This window comes from Saccopteryx leptura, chromosome 13, assembly GCF_036850995.1.
Source record: "Saccopteryx leptura isolate mSacLep1 chromosome 13, mSacLep1_pri_phased_curated, whole genome shotgun sequence".
Classification (NCBI taxonomy): domain Eukaryota; kingdom Metazoa; phylum Chordata; class Mammalia; order Chiroptera; family Emballonuridae; genus Saccopteryx; species Saccopteryx leptura.
The window spans coordinates 23,413,474-23,433,127 of NC_089515.1; the positions used below are offsets into that span (position 1 = coordinate 23,413,474).

Here is a 19,654-nt window from a genome sequence, read left to right on the forward strand (position 1 = left end):
TTGCTTCTCTCTCTCTCTTCCCCTCCTGCAGCCATGGCATGGCTAGACTGGAGCAAGTTGGCCCCTGGTGCTGAGGATGGCTCCATGGCCTCTGCCTTAGGCACTAAAAGCTTGGTTGCTGAGCAATGGAGTAGCCCCAGATGGGCAGAGCATTGCTCTCTAGTGGTCTTGCCGGGTGGATCCCCCTCCAGCCAAACCAACACTTGCCAAATGATGCTGCCGAGTGTCTACCAACCATATCAATGACAAAAAGAGGTTATTTTTTTTTTTTAGCAAAAGTGAGGTCATATGGCTTGTGAAATGCTTGGTGAGGTAAAGAATCCACCCCAAGGGAAAAAAAGAAAAAATACATACATATGCGTATGTTGGTGGAAATATTTAAAGCACCTCTAACAAGTCTGAAAGGGTCAGAAGTCCTAAAGGACTACAAGTGTGAAAATATCACTAGGACCAAAAAAACAAAAAAAGCTGCACAATGTTCTCATGCATGACAATCCAGTTTCAACAGTTATCAATAAAAGACTGCTTCTCCAAATAGATTAAGAAATAACTTTATTTTTCATTTGTCAATCACATGATTGAAAAGACACGCTGCTCCCAAGTAGACAAGAGGCATAATCTGAAACAAAATTCTTTCTGAAAATTTAGCTTGTTATTACACTGCAAATCAAGAGGATCACAAAAAGCTGCAGCCAACATTTAAAACTGTGTAACATTCTATCCGAAGCTTAGTAGCAGAAATTTTAAAGCTATATCAAACCATGTCAGCCACAGAAAAGGAACAATAGAGGCATTAACTGTTGTGCCTTCAACTTAAGAAAAGCATTTAAAATATCCCATTTCCTATAAAAGATCGTTTCCCAGAAAAGAACTGATTTATTTAATCAGAAGACTATTAGAACTAGAACTAACTCTCCTCTTTCATTTCAGTTCTAGGTTTTCCTTTAATCAACACTATCTCTAGCTAATCATTTGACAGAATTTGGCTTCTCTGAAGACTTTGTCATTTAAGCATAGTGTGGAATAGGGGAAAAGTGTGTAGTTACAAGGGAACTTAGAAGAGTACAAAAGACAGTCACTTTTGAAACTCGCTGATGCTCAAGAAATCAGAGACCGTCCATTAAAGAGGGTCTCATATGCCTGAGAGCTTTGTGCTTGAGGAAACACTACTTAGAGGTAGCTCTGGTTCTGGTTTATATTTAATTACAATTTGCTGTATCCTGTCAGAAGAAAATTCTAATATTCTCAGCAACATAAAAGCACTCAATTTCCTCCTTCCCCACCCTATAGCTTCCCCACAGAAAAGCTTAATTGTGACTCGTACAGAATAGCAGCTAATTCAGCAATCAACACCCAACTCTGGATTGACAGGACTAGGAAAGGCAACCTGGTGCGACAGCTCTAGGAGCTAGACCTGCAGAAGTGTGGCGGTCTGGTGTATGCACAGCACGCAGGGAGAAGAGGGGCAGGTGAGTAATTAAGGTATACATAGATAAAGAATCTTTTATGCATTTCATAGCACATTCTGCCACAGCAACAACAATCAAATCAGAAATGGATTTGATTGTATTTTCTCATTTCAAAAAAGTCTGCACCCCTCCCCCACGCCCCACCTACACTTCATGCAAGACAGAAAGACCACTATCAACTACTTGAACAGAGGGCCTAAGAATAAGTGGGCAGGGATGGGTACAAATAGCATATTCTATAGTAAAAAAAATTGAAAAGATTTATGTAACTGTAAGTATTAAAATGAACGTTTCACCTCTATCCATGTGTCACTCTGTAGTCCTGCACTCACATGGATATGGCCATATTTGAAAGAGGACTCCAATATAAATACTGAATCCAAAGGGCAGTTTTGAGGGAGATGCAACAGTCGCAAAAAAACTTACCAGAGTGTCAATAGTTCTACTCTGAGCCTCTTTCCCTTACTCAGTACTCTGAATGTCAAGTTGAAAGGAATAAAAAGAATCAAATATTCAGACCAAATGAATTATGTGCCACAAACTAGCACACAAAAAATGTCCACTGCTTGAAGTATTAACTTTTTAAAAGCCAGTAAACTGAAAATTTCAAAGTGGTTTGACAACCTTCCTCCTCTCTCCCTCTTAAAATAAATCATTAAATACACTGAGTAACTTTATATTGTCATTTTTATCATAATATAAACAATTTCCATCATCATCCTGAATATTACTTTATAAAGATATATACTTTAAAAGGCTTTCAAAACATTTTCAACCCAACATTTGAGAATAAAGCATTACAGGAGCTTAGTATACAGTAACACATTCATGTGATAAGTGTATAAATTTACAACCATATATAATATATATGTATATATATATATTTATATAAAAAACAAACTTGGCCAGAACTTAAGGCTACCTACAAAGCTGTCCAAGTAAATTATACTTGTCAAAACAATTACAAAATGAAAATCATACATGCACTTTTAAACCATCAAAACCACTGGCAAAATAAGGTTCAGCAATCAAAATTTTCAAATTAACTATAAGAAAATGCTACAGACATTTACATTTTCTTAATGTGAATAAGTGTTCCCACAGTTACATTTAAAATTTTCACCAGCATCATATATATGTAACATAACAAAAACTGAAACTTGTACAATTTGGTACTTAGTACTCTTCAAAGAGAACAGGTTGCAAATGGCAGGCAGCAAGCATCACGTACAAATGTGCTCTCACACCACAACAGTACAGTTCATAATACTGTTTGACCTGACATGTGCTTGAAATTCTAAGCCTCAAGAGGGACTAAGAGTGAGCATTTCATTAATAATTACACATATCACTAATCACATGATAAAGGTTTCAGGCTTTTCCCACTCAAATCAAAGTAAATAATTTAAACATGGAACAAAATAAAACCAAAATATAAATGACTTTATTTCAAAACAACTAAATCATTTCCAACTTTTGCCTAAATATTTTATTTAATTTTTTAAAGTATTCTGAACAAATGCCTCTTTTAAGATCAATTTCAGAAAATACGTTTATAAATATAATTCAGAGCTATTAGGCCTCTGACAGTTTTCAATGAACAGAATTTGCTAAGATGGGAGAAGTCATTTAACTAGCACACGTACTATTTTAAAAAATAAGCTGGGATAGCTAAATCTATATTTCTTTTAATTTGCTGAGTTTTATATCTCCAATTTGGACATGCAAAAGCTACCTTTTCTTTCATGTTTTTAACTTTGTACATGTATGTTTTAGGATAAAAATTCCTATCAAGTGGTAATAGAAGGAAGATTTATAAAACAATAATGCTTTAATGCTAAGGACGGTTTGTTCCTGTTGAATCAAAACAGAAAATCCTATTTTAGTCTCAATTGAAATTTAGTGTTTTAGGCACTATCTTAATAAAATTAGCACCCTTTATTATTAGGTCATGCCTAAACAGGTAATTATTTCAAACAGATTATTGAAATAACTTTTCTCTTTTAAAAAAATGTGTTGCTATTTAAAGATTAAATAGATGTATTTAATGAATCAGTATCATGTTTTGAGCAACTTATACCTTTTTCATGACAGTTGATTCACCAAAAGGAAATTACTTCAACTCTACAGTAGTTTCATTGAGAATTCAGGCAATATTGAGAAAAAAGATATTTTTAATACTTAGTGATATAACAGGATTTTTTTTGTTTTTGCTTTTTTAGTAACTTTAACATTGTATTTTTAAGAGTTTTTTAGGTAACAGTGTCTCAAAAACACAATTCTCAAGATTAATATACAAAATCACCTTAGGGAATTACTGCAAGATGCTCTACACCAACATGGCCCAGCATCTGTCTTAGTTCCTTTCCCTTCATCTTTGCTAAACAAACAAGACAAACAAAAAACACCTAGAAGGTGAGGTGGGTGATTGTCTTCAAGCACTCTCTAATGTAGACTGTGGCAGAAGATGAAGAGAACAAAATGACATATTTTAAAAGCCAAACCAGACCACAGTACGCTTCCCATTGTTATGATCCGGTGGAATGCAAGCTAGGAATAGGATAGAATTTGGAAATTCGGCTCTGTGTTGATGGGTTAAGGCATTCAGACTCCCCAGTCATTTTGAAGAACACTTCCTGTTCCTGCAGTTTCCTGGCAAATTCTTCTTCCAGTGTCTTAAAAAGGAAGGGAAAAGTAAATTATGTACTGGTATTACAAATAGAATTTACTCTAACAGCCAAGAGAAAACTATTTGTCCCAAAGATTTTCTCTGCATATTATCCTACAGAAGACCAGACCACTCAACAGTTAAGATCAAAAGCTGTGCACAGCCCTAGGGTCAAGTCTTGGCTCAGCCATACTAACAGTGGACTTAGATCAATTAACTTAACTTCTTTATATTACAGAGTCATTTCATTCTTTTGTTATAAATAGGGATAACACCACTTACCTCACTGGGTTGCTATGTGAGGGTTAAATGTGATAATAATGTATTGAACACATACTAAGTGCTCAATAGATGGCACCTGTTATTAACTAGCATCTGTCACTCCCACATGAAACATAAACATTTTTTATTTTCTATTTTGATTAGTGATGTGCATGTCTTTTCTCCCATAATGGACTAGAAATTGTCAGAGGTAAAACCTAAACCAGATTCCTCTTTACATCCTCACAATACAAAGCAAATATAAGTGCTTGATAAGCATCTGAGCTTTGCGGACAAGTGATTCAGGAATGAGAGAAGACAGAAGGATTCAAGAAGATTTTTCAGAAGAAATGAACTATGAGCTTAGTCCTAAAGGAAAACTAAGAACCTGATAGACAGGATGGAGAAGCCATGCAAGACAAAGGGAACTGGAACAATACAGAGCAGGAACCTGCAAAGCCGCTGTGAGTATGTGATCATACCCAACACAGGGAACAAAGTGATTAGTGGGAGACAGAGCTGAAAAGGTTGACTGTGGCCAATGCATGGCACTATCAATGCGTAAAAGTCAGACTGAGGCATTTACACTTCTTTCTGATAGAATTAAAAATTTATCAATACCACTATGACAGTATCAGAGATGTTCTTGAAGATTAATACTCTGGTGATGGCCCTGGCCATCGGTTGGCTCAGCGGTAGAGCATCAGCCCAGTGTGTGGAAGTCCCAGGTTCTATTCCCAGCCAGGGCACATAGGAGAAGTGCCTATCTGCTTCTCCACCCTTCCCCCTCTCCTTTCTCTCTATCTCTCTCTTCCCTTCCCACAGCCAAGGCTCCATTGGAGCAAAATTGGCCTGGCCACTGAGGATGGCTCCATGGCCTCTGCCCCAGGCGCTACAATAACTCCGGCCACAACGGAGCATCACCCCCTGGTGGGCATGCCGGGTGGATCCTGGCTGGGCAAATACTGGAATCTATCTGACTGCTTCCCCACTAACTTTGGAAAAATACAAAAAAAAATACTCTGGTGATGGTAAGCAAATAGGGAACTCAAGACCAAAAAGCCTATTAGGATATTACTGAACAATTTTAAGCAAGGATGACAATATGGAAAAAAGAAATATTATCATTGAATGTGGGGTATCATGAAAATTAAAAATAATTCGTTTCTAACTTAGATGTCAATTAAGAGAAGACAAATATGGGGAGAACATCTGATGGAACTGGAGAGACGGAAAAGGTGAGATACACATGAAAAAGAAAAAGGATGCTGAGTTTAGTTTATCTCTACTGACTTTACTATCTATAGTCAACATTCAGTGGGTGTGTCACAATCATTTACAATGTGCAGGAACGATTCTAGAAGTTAGGTACATATCAGAGACCAAAGAGATAATGTCCCTTCTTTCAAGGAACATATTTCTTGGGAAAGAAGACAAACAGTAAACAAATGTATCTAGTGGTGATGAATGTTATAAAGGGACAGAGAGTGTTTGAGGTGGGCATGGAGTCTATTTTATATATAGTGATCAAAAAATGGAAACTTTGGATGGGATGGTACTAGAACAGAGGTCGGAATGCAATGAGGAATAGAATATCCAGGTAGAAAATAGGAGCTCTGCCCTGGCCGGTTGGCTCAGCGGTAGAGCGTCGGCCTAGCGTGCGGAGGACCCGGGTTCGATTCCCGGCCAGGGCACATAGGAGAAGCGCCCATTTGCTTCTCCACCCCTCCGCCGCGCTTTCCTCTCTGTCTCTCTCTTCCCCTCCCGCAGCCAAGGCTCCATTGGAGCAAAGATGGCCCGGGCGCTGGGGATGGCTCTGTGGCCTCTGCCTCAGGCGCTAGAGTGGCTCTGGTCGCAATATGGCGACGCCCAGGATGGGCAGAGCGTCGCCCCCTGGTGGGCAGAGCGTCGCCCCTGGTGGGCGTGCCGGGTGGATCCCGGTCGGGCGCATGCGGGAGTCTGTCTGACTGTCTCTCCCTGTTTCCAGCTTCAGAAAAAAGAAAAAAAAAAAAAAAAGAAAAAAAAGAAGAAAATAGGAGCTCAGAGAATGAACCAGTAATAATAAAATAAACAATAACAGCAATAGCAACTATTCACTGAACCCCGACCACATCCAAGTACTGAAACTACTGCTGTGCACACATCTCTTTTTTTTCCCTTTTTTTTTTTTTGAGAGAGACAGACAGAAGACAGAAAGGAAGAGACAGAGATAAGAAGCATCAACTCGCAGTTGCATCACTTTAGTTGTTCATTGATTGCTTCTCATATGTGCCTTGACCAGGGGCTCAAGTTGAGCCAATGACCTTGGGCTTCAAGCCAGTGACCTTGGGCTTCAAGCCAGTGACCTTTGGGCTTCAAGCCAGTGACCTCTGGGCTTCAAGCCAGTGCATGGGGTCATTTTGGTAATTCCATACTTAAGCTGGCAAGACTGCAGTCAAGATGGATGAGCCTACCCTCAAGTTGGCAACCAGCATCCCGGGTCAACACTCTACTCACTGTACCATCACCTGTCTCACCAGTCAGGCCACATCACTTCTTTTAACTGTCTTAACCTCATTAAGATATGTAGTATCATCCTTGTTTTACAAATTAAAACACTGAGCTTAGAAGCATTAAATGACAAAATTAATCAGTACTGGCACTGAGATTTGAACCCAGATCTGTTTACTCTAGAATTTGTCCTCTGTATAACTCCTACAAATTTTGGGATTGTTCTTAAATATGCAGCAGTTAAAGCTATAACCAGCTAAGAGATCATCAAGATAAAGAACACAGCTAAGCATGTAAAACTAGGAAATGTCTACATTTCAGGAGGCTGGAAGTTAAAGAAAAGGTGATAAAAGGCACAAAGGAGAGAATATGTCACAAGAGTCAGGCAAGAAGAAAATTTTAAGAAACAAGATTTTTAATGAGAACAGTTAGGTAATGCCATAGGATCTGGTTATTAACAACTTGCTTGTGACCCATTCAAGTTCAATTTGGGAGTGTGAGGTGAAAGCTAGATTGCAAAGTTAAAAGAAACTAGACAAAGGGACTTCTCACTGTTCACCCTTCCATACCTTTTAAATTCTGAACCACATACTCATGTGGTAATATATTCGTATTACCAATTCAAAAATGTAACAATAAATAAAATTTAAATTAAAAAGCCACACTATCAACTGAGTTGGTCACCTCACTTCCTCTAGAACCCTTTAACACATAGTAAGTGCTAAATACATATTTCTGTAATTGACTGACTGGAGGAATAGAAGAAAGGAATGGCTGAAATGTATAGCAGACAAGAAGCCCAAGAAAAAATAAAGGCTTAAGTTTGGGAGTGAACAAAGAGAGAGGATTGTATACTGATAGCAAAAACTGAAATGATCTATCAATTGGACCTGGCTAGCAGGGAGTCAACTGCAAATAAGGAAGATGGCTGGCTGGTTAAATTAGGAAGGGAAGCCATTCCTAGTTCATTAGACTGCCAATTTATAGAGCACACATGGCCTTGCAATCTGGCTCCCATCAGCCTGTCTAGAGTCTAGACCAAGCTGTCATTACTTCCTTCCTTCTCTCTCGCCCTAATGCCTTCACATAGGAATGCTCTCCCACGAATGCTCCAATGATGGGGGGCTACTTACAATTCCTCTACACATTCTCTTCTCTATATCCCACCCCAATCTGTCTGTCCACCTAGCAAGCTCTCACTCATCCTTTCAGCCTCGCTTGACTTACACATCACCTCCTCTCTAACACTTCCCTGACTCCCCCAGGAAGATTTAAGCACTCTTCCTCTTCTGCTTACACATTGTGCCCCTCTCCCCTGTACCTCGAACTCAGCTCCTTCAGAGCAATGGCCCTACTGCTCTGACACTGCTTGTCATCAGATTCTGAGCCTCTGGAAGACAGGGACTTTGTCCTCTCACCTCTGTACCTCCTGTACCTGACATATATTAAGTAAAGAGCCAACACGGGAGGATGGGTGGATGGGTAAATGGATAAAAAGAAAAATGGATGGCTAGATGAATGGATGAATGAATGGGACGTAAACATATTTTAAAGCTTTTAAAATTACCTTTTTCCTAGGTCTCAATTTCTCTCTCCATTCCTTTAATTCCTGGCTGTGTTCCTCATCTAATTCCTTTAGTTTCTGAGTCTCATGCTCAACCAATAGGTGGCATTTTTCATTCTGAAAATAAAGTTTGGGTTAAAAAACTTCAGATTAACAAAGCAATTTTTACAAATACAAATATCTTCCAAAATAATAAATTATTCATTAAACACTAGGCTATTACTGTGATTCAAATTCTCCTCTAAAAACCAAGGGCCACGAATTATAAAGTTAAGTCACAGGTTTATTTTTGCAAGTTTAGAAGCTAGGTCTATTACCACATGAAAAATACTTAAATAGAAAGAATTAGTTTGATCCTGTTTTTCCTTTCTAAGGTTTGCTCATAAAACTGACACTTTAGAAGGCACTTTGTATGCATTTTACCTGTTGATACCAGAATGTGGGATTCAGAATTCTTCCACTGTAATAAATTAAGCAAATATGTAGAGTATCTACACTGTATTCACTACTCTGAAATTTTAAACATTTTAGTTTATATACTAGATGAGCTGCATATTCCAATTAAGATCCCAAAACAGTCCCCTCTAAAGTAACCTTTCACTTCTTAGGAGAAAAATTCTCATGTTTAGTTTATCACCTTTTTCATAAACCTAGAAGAAAATGAACTATTTCTCCCTAAATGAAATTTCAAATTCAGAATTTAATAACAGAACTATCTATATCATTTTAAAAACTTCCTCATTTTTGCAAAATATACTAAAACTACTCAATTCTGCTTTGGAAAGACTCAACTACTTAGATTATAATTTAGCTTCACTTTATTAATCATAGTTATATAAAATCCCAGTGCCTATGATAATAAAGTGATCTGCATTCGGGTCTACGCAGGAAAGGAATCCCAGCCTTCTCAGGAAGGGTGTGCAGCCTGCTTGGGTTGGCTACCGTTTCCTCCCAGCCTGTGCTGCCCACCGCCGCCAGCCCAAGTCCGCGCCCGCAGCTGACCTGCAGCTGATGCAGCTCACGGACGTTGGCTTCACACTGCAACTGCAGATCCCGCATTTGATTTTCATGTTTTTGATGCTGAGCCAGTCTCTCATTTTTCTGCCTCTTTTCTTCTTGAGCAGCAAACTATACATAAGAAAAACAAAAGGAAATTTGGCTAACAATGTAATTATTGCATCTCCAAAGTATAACTAAGGAATCTAACAAAACATAGTACAATAAGTTAAAGCTGCAAGTAATATGCTGGGACTCGAAGCTGGAGCCTGGAGCCTATATCACAGGGAAAGGGAGACTTCTGATGAAAACCTTGTTCCTCTTATCTGCTTAGTGACCTCAGTAGTGTGTGTGTGGAATCTGTGATTGTAGAAATATAGTGAGGTCAGCCTGGTCTGTGGTAGCACAGTGGATAAAGCATTGACCTGGAAATGCTGAGGTCGCCAGTTCTAAACCCTGGGCTTGCCTGGTCAAGGCACATATGGGAGTTGATGCTTCCTGCTCCTCCCCCATTGTCTTTTTCTCTCCTCTCTAAAAAAAAAAAAAAAGAATAAAGACTTTAAAAAAATACTTAAAAAATAGGAAATATAGTGAGGCCATATTTTTTCACTTAAAAAGCTGTCCAAGTCACCTCATTCCCAGGGCTGGTCAGATGCTGGACCAGCCTAGGCCACCATCTGGTATGGGCATGGGAGGGAGGGAGGGCGCTGCCCGCTGTGGCCACCACTCTCAGCACACACCATACATCCAGCCCCAACCCACAGAGCCAGAGGGAACACCAACAGCGCAGGGTGGCTCTAAATTCAATGTGTACAACACAATTACAGGGCCTTTCTACAGGTCATTCAGATTTTATTAACCTCAAAGAGAAGAGAGTGATTTGCTTATTTACCTGTTTAATTTTTTCACGGTCCTGATCTGGTGTGGCTGTTGAGTTAATTCTCAAACTTTTCTTAAACATGGCCATTCGAGTCTTGGCTTCACTGCGCTGAATCTTAGGCAGCCTTGCTCTTTCTTGAGTCTGTCTGTTTTTCAATTCCTCAATAAGTCGCTGATTGTAACGCTGCATTTGTTCTGTTTCCTAAGAAAGTTTTAACAGAATTCAGTGATGTAGATGTCAGTAGCCACACATATGCTCAAACATGCCATTTTGCTGCTGTTTCCCAAAATTACTCTATCCCTTGTTGCATACAAACCAGCAAAAAATATTAGGCAAAAAAAATTTATAAAAAAAAAATAAGTCATAAGAGTTTTATGATAAAACTCTCTTTTACAAAGTATAGGGAATTCAAATTTTTATGATATTTGAACCATAAAAGGAGCCTCAATATGTACTTTGAGACCAAGATGAAGATTAGCAGAGGCCATTAAGCATTATAATTAGTTACTTTTGGAATTTGTATGAAATTTGCAATCATGATCAACATACAATTAATTACTCCAAACTTCATCAAAGGCATTTTAGCATAAAATTTAAAAATATGAAATGCATTCTTGAAGAAATATAAGTTCAAAAATGAAATTCTCAGTCTGCAAACTTTAAAATGAACAAAAAACTAAATAAATTTTTCTTTCATTAACCTTCTCATGGCGCTTAAGTAACTGATGTCGTTGCATAAAATACTGATCTTTAAGTTGCTGTTTGAGCAGCTGGTGTTTTTCTTGTAAGTGTCGTTCTTCAAGCTCCCAAATTGCAGCTTCTCGAGCTAAAAAAAGCAAATATCAAAATGTCACTTTGATCTTTTTGCTAATGTACTTTGATCTTCATTTTAAAAATTACACACATTTACATAAAAGTGTTCTATATACACTGACTTATACACATACTGACATTCTGAGCTATAAATACAGTGTGTCCGTAAAGTCATGGTGCACTTTTGGTCAGTCACAGGAAAGCAACAAAAGACGATAGAAATGTGAAATCTGCACCAAATAAAAGGAAAACCCTCCCAGTTTCTGTAGGCCACACCAGATCAGGACCGTGAAAAAATTAAACAGGTAAATAAGCAAATCACTCTCTTCTCTTTGAGGTTAATAAAATCTGAATGACCTGTAGAAAGGCCCTGTAATTGTGTTGTACACATTGAATTTAGAGCCACCCTGCGCTTGTTGATGTTCTCTCTGGCTCTGTGGGTTGGGGCTGGATGTAATGTGGCAGCATGTGCGCATGCGCAGATGATGATGTAACACCATGTATACAGCGGAGCAGCCCACGGCCATGCCAGTCAAGATGTAGACGGTACAGAGGAAAGTTCAGTGTGTTCTGTGGCTCGCTAAATTCGAATCCATGACCAAAATGCAACATGAATATTGGCACGTTTATAACGAAGCGCCACCACATAGGAATAACATTACTCGGTGGGATAAGCAGTTGAAGGAAACCGGCAGTTTGGTGGAGAAACCCCGTTCTGGTAGGCCATCAGTCAGTGATGAGTCTGTAGAGACTATACAGAATAGCTACCTAAGGAGCCCTAAAAAAATCTGTGCGTGAGCCCACATCGAACTGCACTGAATAGGTATGAAACTGGGCAAGTTTTCCTTAAATTTCGTAGAGATTTCACATTTCTATTGTCTTTTGTTCCTTTCCGGTGACCGGTCAAAATTGCACCATGATTTTACGGACACACTGTATTACCAATGTAAAGATATTATCTATTGCTACTTTCAGTTCTGTTCTCATGTCCTATAATAGAGAATGCCCACCCCATACAAAAATTCTTTTTAATCATCTTCATGAGAAATTAAAAAAAAATCTAAGCTATTTCTTAGAGAAAATAAGTGCTTAAAATACCATTCTATCATCTAGCCATTAAATATACCAACAATTATAAGACATAAAGAGTATATAAAATTACTCAGGTATATTATTAACATCATCTGAACAAAAAGATGTTTTAATGATTATATGTTTATATCATTTATACTGTCAAAAAGGAATTGTGTATTTCATAGTATTTTTTTTTATTCATTTTAATGGGGTGACACTGATAAATCAGGGTACATATGTTCAGAGAAAACATCTCTAGGTTATTTTGACATTTGATTATGCTGCATTCCCATCACCCAAAGTCCAATTGTCTTCCGTCACCTTCTAACTGGTTTTCTTTGTGCCACTCCCCTCCCCCAAACCCCTCCCTCCCCTCGCCCACACCCCGTAACCCCCACAATCTTGTCCATGTCTCTGAGTCTCATTTTTATGTCCCACCTATGAATGGAATCATATAGTTCGTAGTTTTTTCTGATTTACTTATTTCGCTCAGTATAATGTTATCAAGGTCCATTCATGTTGTAAATGATCTGATGTCATCATTTCTTATGGCTGAGTAGTATTCCATAGTATATATGTACCAAAGCTTTTTAATCCACTCGTCCTCTGACGGACACTTGGGCTGTTTCCAGATCTTCGCTATTGTGAACAATGCTGTCATAAACATGGGGGTGCATTTCTTCTTTTCAAACAGTGCTATGGTGTTCTTGGGGTATATTCCTAAAAGTGGGATAGCTGGGTCAAAAGAAAGTTCGATTTTTAATTTTTTGAGGAATCTCCATACTGTTTTCCACAAAGGCTGCACCAGTCTGCATTCCCACCAGCAGTGCAGGAGGGTTCCCTTTACTCCACATCCTCACCAGCACTTATTCTGTGTTTTGTTGATGAGCACCATTCTGACTGGTGTGAGGTGATATCTCATTGTGGTTTTAATTTGCATTTCTTTAATGATTAGTGATGTTGAGCATTTTTTCATATGCCTATTGGCCATCTGTATGTCCTCTTTGGAGAAGTGTCTATTCATTTCTTTCGCCCATTTTTTGATTGGATTGTCTTCCTGGTATTGAGTTTTACAAGTTCTTTATAAATTTTGGTTATTAACCCCTGATCAGATGTATTGTCGAATATGTTCTCCCATTGTGTAGTTTGTCTTTTTATTCTGTTCTTATTGTCTTTAGCTGCGCAAAAGCTTTTTAGTTTGATATAGTCCCATTTGTTTATCCTGTCTTTTGTTTCACTTGCCCGTGGAGATAAATCAGCAAATATATTGCTGCAAGAGATGTCGAAGAGCTTACTGCCTATGTTTTCTTCTAAGATGCTTATGGTTTCACGATTTACATTTAAGTCTTTTATCCATTTTGAGTTTATTTTTGTGAATGGTGTAAGCTGGTGGTCTAGTTTCATTTTTTTGCAGGTAGCTGTCCAATTTTCCCAACACCATTTGTTGAAGAGGCTGTCTTTACTCCATTATATGCTCTTACCTCCTTTGTCAAATATCAATTGTCCATAAAGGTGTGGGTTTATTTCTGGGTTCTCTATTCTGTTCCATTGATCTATATGCCTGTTCTTATGCCAGTACCAGGCTGTTTTGAGTACAATGGCCTTGTAATATAACTTGATATTCGGAAGTGTGATACCTCCCACTTTATTCTTCCTTTTCAAGATTGCTGAGGCTATTCATGTTCTCTTTTGGTTCCATATAAATTTTTGGAATATGTGTTCTATATCTTTGAAGTAAGCCATTGGTATTTTAATCAGTATTACATTGAAATTATAAATTGCTTTGTGTAATACAGATATTTTAATGATGTTTATTCTTCCTAGCCATGAGCACAGTATATGCTTCCACTTGTTTGTATCTTCCCTGATTTCTTTTATCAATGTTTTATAATTTTCCAAGTACAAGTCTTTAATCTCCCTGGTTAAATTTATTTCTAGGTATTTTATTTTTTTGGTTGCAATAGTGAAGGGGATTGCTTCCTTAATTTCTTTTTCTGACTGTTCATTGTTGGTGTATAAAAATGCCTCTGATTTCTGAGTATTAATTTTATATCCTGCCACCTTGCTGAATTCATTTATCAGGTCCAGTAGTTTTTTGACTGAGACTTTAGGGTTTTCTATATACAATATCATATCATCTGCAAATAATGATAGTTTTACTTCTTCTTTTCCAATTTGGATGCCTTTTATTTCTTTTTCTTATCTGATTGCTGTGGCTAGGACTTCCAGAACTATGTTGAATAAGAGTGGTGAGAAGGGGCAGCCCTGCCTTGTTCCTGATCTTAAGGGGATTGCTTTTAATTTTTGCCCATTGAGTATGATGTTGGCTGTGGGTTTGTCATAGATGGCCTTTATCATGTTGAGGTATGTTCCCTGTATTCTCACTTTGCTGAGAGTTTTGATCATGAATGGGTGCTGGATTTTATCAAATGCTTTTTCTGCATCTATTGAAATTATCATATGGTTTTTCTCCTTCCTTTTGTTTATGTGATGAATCACATTGATTGATTTGCGAATAGTGTACCAGCCTTGCCTCCAAGAATAAATCCCACTTGATCCTGGTGTATGATATTTTTCATATATTGCTGGATCCAGTTTGCTAATATTTTGATGAGAATTTTAGCATCTGAATTCATCAGGGGTATTGGCCTATAATTTTATTTCTTTGTGTTGTCTTTGCCTAGTTTTGGAATCAGAATTATGCTCACCTCATAAAAGGAGCTTGGAAGTCTTCCTTCCTCCTGAATTTTTTGAAATAGCTTGAGAAGGATAGTAGTTCTTCTTTGAATATTTGGTAGAATTCACTTGTGAAGCCATCAGGCCAGGACTTTTCTTTGTTGGGAGTTTTTCATAACTGTTTCTATCTCATTTGTTGTAATTGGTCTGTTTAGGTTTTCTGATTCTTCCAAATTAATTTTTGGAAGATTATATGTTTCAAGGAATTTGTCCATTTCATCTAGGTTGTCTAATTTTTTGGCATACAGTTCTTCATAGTATTTTCTTACAATATTTTGTATTTCTGTTGTGTCAGTTATTAGAAACTCTCATTTCTAATTTTTTTTTTTTTCATATTTCTGAAGCTGGAAACAGGGAGAGACAGTCAGACAGACTCCCGCATGCACCCGACCGGGATCCACCCGGCACGCCCACCATGGGGCGACGCTCTGCCCACCAGGGGGCGATGCTCTGCCCCTCCGGGGCGTCGCTCTGCCGCGACCAGAGCCACTCTAGCGCCTGGGCCATCTTTGCTCCAATGGAGCCTTGGCTGCGGGAGGGGAAGAGAGAGACAGAGAGGAAGGCGCGGCGGAGGGGTGGAGAAGCAAATGGGCGCTTCTCCTGTGTGCCCTGGCCGGAAATCGAACCCGGGTCCTCCGCACGCTAGGCCGACGCTCTACCGCTGAGCCAACCGGCCAGGGCTCGTTTCTAATTTTATTTGAGTCCTCTCTCTTTTTTTCTTGGTGAGTCTGGTTAAAGGTTCATCGATGTTGTTTACATTTCAAAGAACCGGCTCCTAGTTTCATTGATCCTCTGTATTGTTTCTTTAGCCTCTATGTCATTTATTTCTGTTCTGATCTTTATTATTTCCTTCCTTCTACTACCTATGGGCTTTACTTGTTGTTCTTTTTCTAGTTCTTTTAGATGCAGGGTCAAGTTGTTTATTTGAGCTTTTTCTAGCTTCTTAAGGTATGCCTGTAATGCTATGAACTTCCCTCTCAGGACTGCTTTTGCTGTGTCCTATAAATTTTGAATTGATGTTTGCTCATTATTGTTCGTTTCTAGGAATTTTTTTATTTCTTCTTTGATTTCATTGTTAATCCACTTGTTATTTAATAACATGCTATTTAGTTTCCATGTGTTTGAGTATTTTTCAGTTTTTCTGTTGTGATTTCTAGTTTCATTCCATTGTGATCAGAGAAAGTGCTCGATATGATTTCAATCTTCTTAAATTTGTTGAGACCTAACATGTGGTCTATCCTAGAGAATGTACCATGAGCACTTGAAAAGAATGTATATCCTGCTGCTTTAGGGTGAAAGGTTCTGAAGATATCTATTAAATCAAGTTGATCTAGTGTGCCCGTTAAGTCTGCTGTTTCTTTGTTAATTTTCTTTCTTGAGAATCTATCTAGTGATGTTAGTGGGGTATTGAAATCCCCTACTATTATAGTATTGCTGTTGATCTCACCCTTTAAATCCATCAAAGTCTGCTTTATATATTTAGGTGCTCCTATATTAGGTGCGTACATATTTATAACAGTTTTATCTTCCTGTTGGATTGCTCCCTTTATCATTATGCAGTGACCTTCTTTATCTCTTACTATAGCCTTTGTTTTAAAGTCCATTTTGTCTGCTATAAGTATTGCTACCCCAGCTTTTTTCTCATGTCCATTTGCGTGAAATATTTTTTTTCCATCCTTTTATCTTCAATTTATGTGCATCTTTTCTTTTAAGGTATGTCTCTTGTACACAGCATATGTATGGGTCCTGTTTTCTTATCCACACAGCTATCCTATGTCTTTTGATCGGATCATTTAATCCATTTACATTTAAGGTTATTATTGATATGTAGTTGTTTATTGCCATTTTATTCTTTAAAACTATATTCTTCTTTTGCTATATTCTTTTTCTCCTTTGATCTGTTTACAACAGGCCCCGTATCATTTCTTGCAGCATTGGTTTGGTTGTAGTGAATTCCTTGAGTTTCTTTTTGTCTGGAAACCTTTTTATTTCTCGTTCAATTTTAAATGATAACCCTGCTGGATAAAGTAGTCTTGGTTGTAGGTTCTCGTTCTGCATTACTTTAAATATGTCTTGTCATTCCCTTCTGGCCTCAAGTGTTTCTGTTGAGAAGTCGGAAGTCATCCTTATGGGGGCTCCTTTGTAGGTGATAGTCTTTTTATCTCTAGCAGCTTTTAATATTTTCTCTTTATCAGTAAGCTTTGGTATTTTAATTATGATGTGTCTTGGTGTTGATTTCTTTGGGTTTCTCTTTAATGGAGTTCTCTGTCCTTCTTGAACTTGTGAGATGTTTTCCTTCCTTGAGGGAAATTTTCAGCTAAGATATGTTTGAACAAAGTCTCTATCCCTTGTTCTTTCTCTTCTTCTTCAGGAACCCCTATGATGCGGATGTTATTTCTCTTCATGTGGTCACAAAGGTCTCTTAGAGTTTCCTCAGACCTTCTGAGTCTCTTTTCTTTTTTCTGCTCTGCTTCTGTGCCTTTATCTTGTCCTCTAACTCGCTGATTCAATTCTCAGCTTCATCCATCCTGCTTTTAATTCCTTCCATTGTGTTCTTCATTTCTGATATTGTATTTGTCATTTCTGACTGATTCTTTTTTATTATTTCAATGTCTTTTATATTTGCTATCTCATTATTTAGGTGTTTGTAATGACCATCTATTGTTGTCCTAAGATCTTTGAGCATCCTAACAATCGTTATTTTAAACTCTGCATCTGGTAATTTGGTTATATCTGACTCTTTCAGGTCCTTTTCTGGGGATATCTCTTGATTCATTTGTGTTGCACTTCACTGCCTTCTCATTTTGTCTGTGTAAAAGAAGGTTTTGGCCACTGGAGTCCACTGGGTGTGGCCTCTGTATTCCGTAGGCATGCTCTGTCTGCAGGCCCGCCACCCCCTCTGCTGTTGCTGCCTAGAGCGTTTGGGTATGGGCGTTGCCGGTGCCTGCCAACGGGGGCTGTTGCTGTGGTTTCCGCCTCTCCTTCACAAGAGTGGCTATGATCACATGCTCAGGTGTACAAGCCTTGGTGGCCTCAGCCTTTGCCCCACCACAGCGGGTGGTGTTATGCTCAGCCCTGAGGGCAGGGGTGAGCACCTTTGCTCAGCTGCTGGTCTCCGCCTGATTCCGGGCTTTCGCCCTGCCACTGCAGGAGGAGCCCGCTTGTGGAACAGCTGTAAGCCTTGGCTCCACTGGCCGAGTGGGACTGAGTACCCATGCTCAGTAGTGCGACTCCGCCTGTTCTGGGCTTTTGGCTCCACCCCCACGGGAGGAGCTGGCTCCTGCGTCAGGCCACAAGCCTCGGTTCCGCAGGTGGGACAAGGCTGTGCTCCTGCGCCCTTGCTCAAGGGCGGGTCTCTGCCCCTTCCAGGGCTCCTGCCCTTCCCCCGCAGGCTGGTTTGCAGGCGGCTCGCAGCTAGGCTTGACCACTTTAACATGTCCCCTCCTCCCCAGCCAGGCAAGACCAAGCTCACACCTATGGCCAGCTGGCTTCTGCCCTTGCCGACAGAACCGCGCTTCCGCGTCCTGCCAACGCCTGCCCTCGGCAAGCCCTCAGCCATGTGGGTGGGGGCACTGCAGCTCAGACCCTAAGACTCACTACTGTAGTCCCGAAAGCTCCCTCTTTCTAAGTGACTCTGCTCTGAGTGCCGCAGGAGAACTTGTTTGGCTGGTGTCCTGCTTCCCTTTGCTGGTATTGCTGTTTCCAGGGGAAATATTTACTTCAGATTTGGGAAGTGACTCGTCTCAGGGGATAGGGTGGCTGTTTCTCAAAGTGTTTCTTCCTGTGCCTCCTAGATTACACTCTCTTCCTGCTACTCCAGTCCTCTCCTCTCTCCCGATCCTCCGGAGCCCCAGGTGAGTGGTTGTGAGAGTTTTTCTGTGCGGTCCTTTAAGAAGAATCCTGGGTCTGAGAAATCAGTCTCTTTCTCACAAACAGTATCCTGTCTTGTTTCCAGCTAAATACTGTCCATACGCCTCTTCTAGGCTCTGGGGCTGCAGGCTGGAGCTTTGTTTCTGGGACTCAGGACCCTTCCCTCTCTGCTAAACTCACTTCCGCCATGCGAGTCTCTCCTGGCTGCCTTTCGCTCCAGGGAGCTGGGCAGCCCTCTCTGCGTTTCCGCTTTTCCTACCAGTCTGTGTGGCTTCTTCAGTATTCCTTGGTTGAAGAGTCCTCTTAGTTTAGTCCAAAGTTGGTTTTTCCAGATGATGGTTCTTTTTTTTTATTTTTTTTTTTATTTTTATTTTTTTTGTATTTTTCTGAAGCTGGAAACGGGGAGAGACAGTCAGACAGACTCCTGCATGCGCCCGACTGGGATCCACCCGGCACGCCCACCAGGGGGCGACACTCTGCCCATCAGGGGGCGATGCTCTGCCCCTCCGGGGCGTCGCTCTGTCGCAACCAGAGCCACTCTAGCACCTGGGGCAGAGGCCAAGGAGCCATCCCCAGTGCCCGGGCCATCTTTGCTCCAATGGAGCCTTGGCTGCGGGAGGGGAAGAGAGAGACAGAGAGGAAGGAGAGGGGGAGGGGTGGAGAAGCAGATGGGCGCTTCTCCTGTGTGCCCTGGCCGGGAATCAAACCCGGGACTTCTGCACGCCAGGCCGAGGCTCTACCACTGAGCCAACCGGCCAGGGCCCAGATGATGGTTCTTAAAATTAGTTTGTAATCCACTTTGGTTCTGGGAGGTGGAAGTTGGTATGTCTGAC

The 19,654-nt window shown here is 39.8% G+C and overlaps 1 protein-coding gene across 2 annotated transcripts in view; it reads right to left on the bottom strand.

Annotated features, from left to right (window-relative positions):
* Positions 1-535: 535 nt before the first annotated feature.
* Positions 536-19,654, bottom strand: part of SLK (STE20 like kinase) — a 68,981-nt gene continuing 49,862 nt past the window's right edge. For both annotated transcript variants that reach the window (XM_066354519.1, XM_066354518.1), the window contains 5 exons: positions 11,030-11,154; positions 10,341-10,529; positions 9,455-9,580; positions 8,456-8,569; positions 536-4,144 (listed from right to left, as the gene is read on the bottom strand). In XM_066354519.1, the coding sequence (XP_066210616.1) occupies positions 3,998-4,144; positions 8,456-8,569; positions 9,455-9,580; positions 10,341-10,529; positions 11,030-11,154 (701 nt within the window). In that variant the 3' untranslated portion in view covers positions 536-3,997. The remainder of the gene's footprint in view (positions 4,145-8,455; positions 8,570-9,454; positions 9,581-10,340; positions 10,530-11,029; positions 11,155-19,654) is intronic.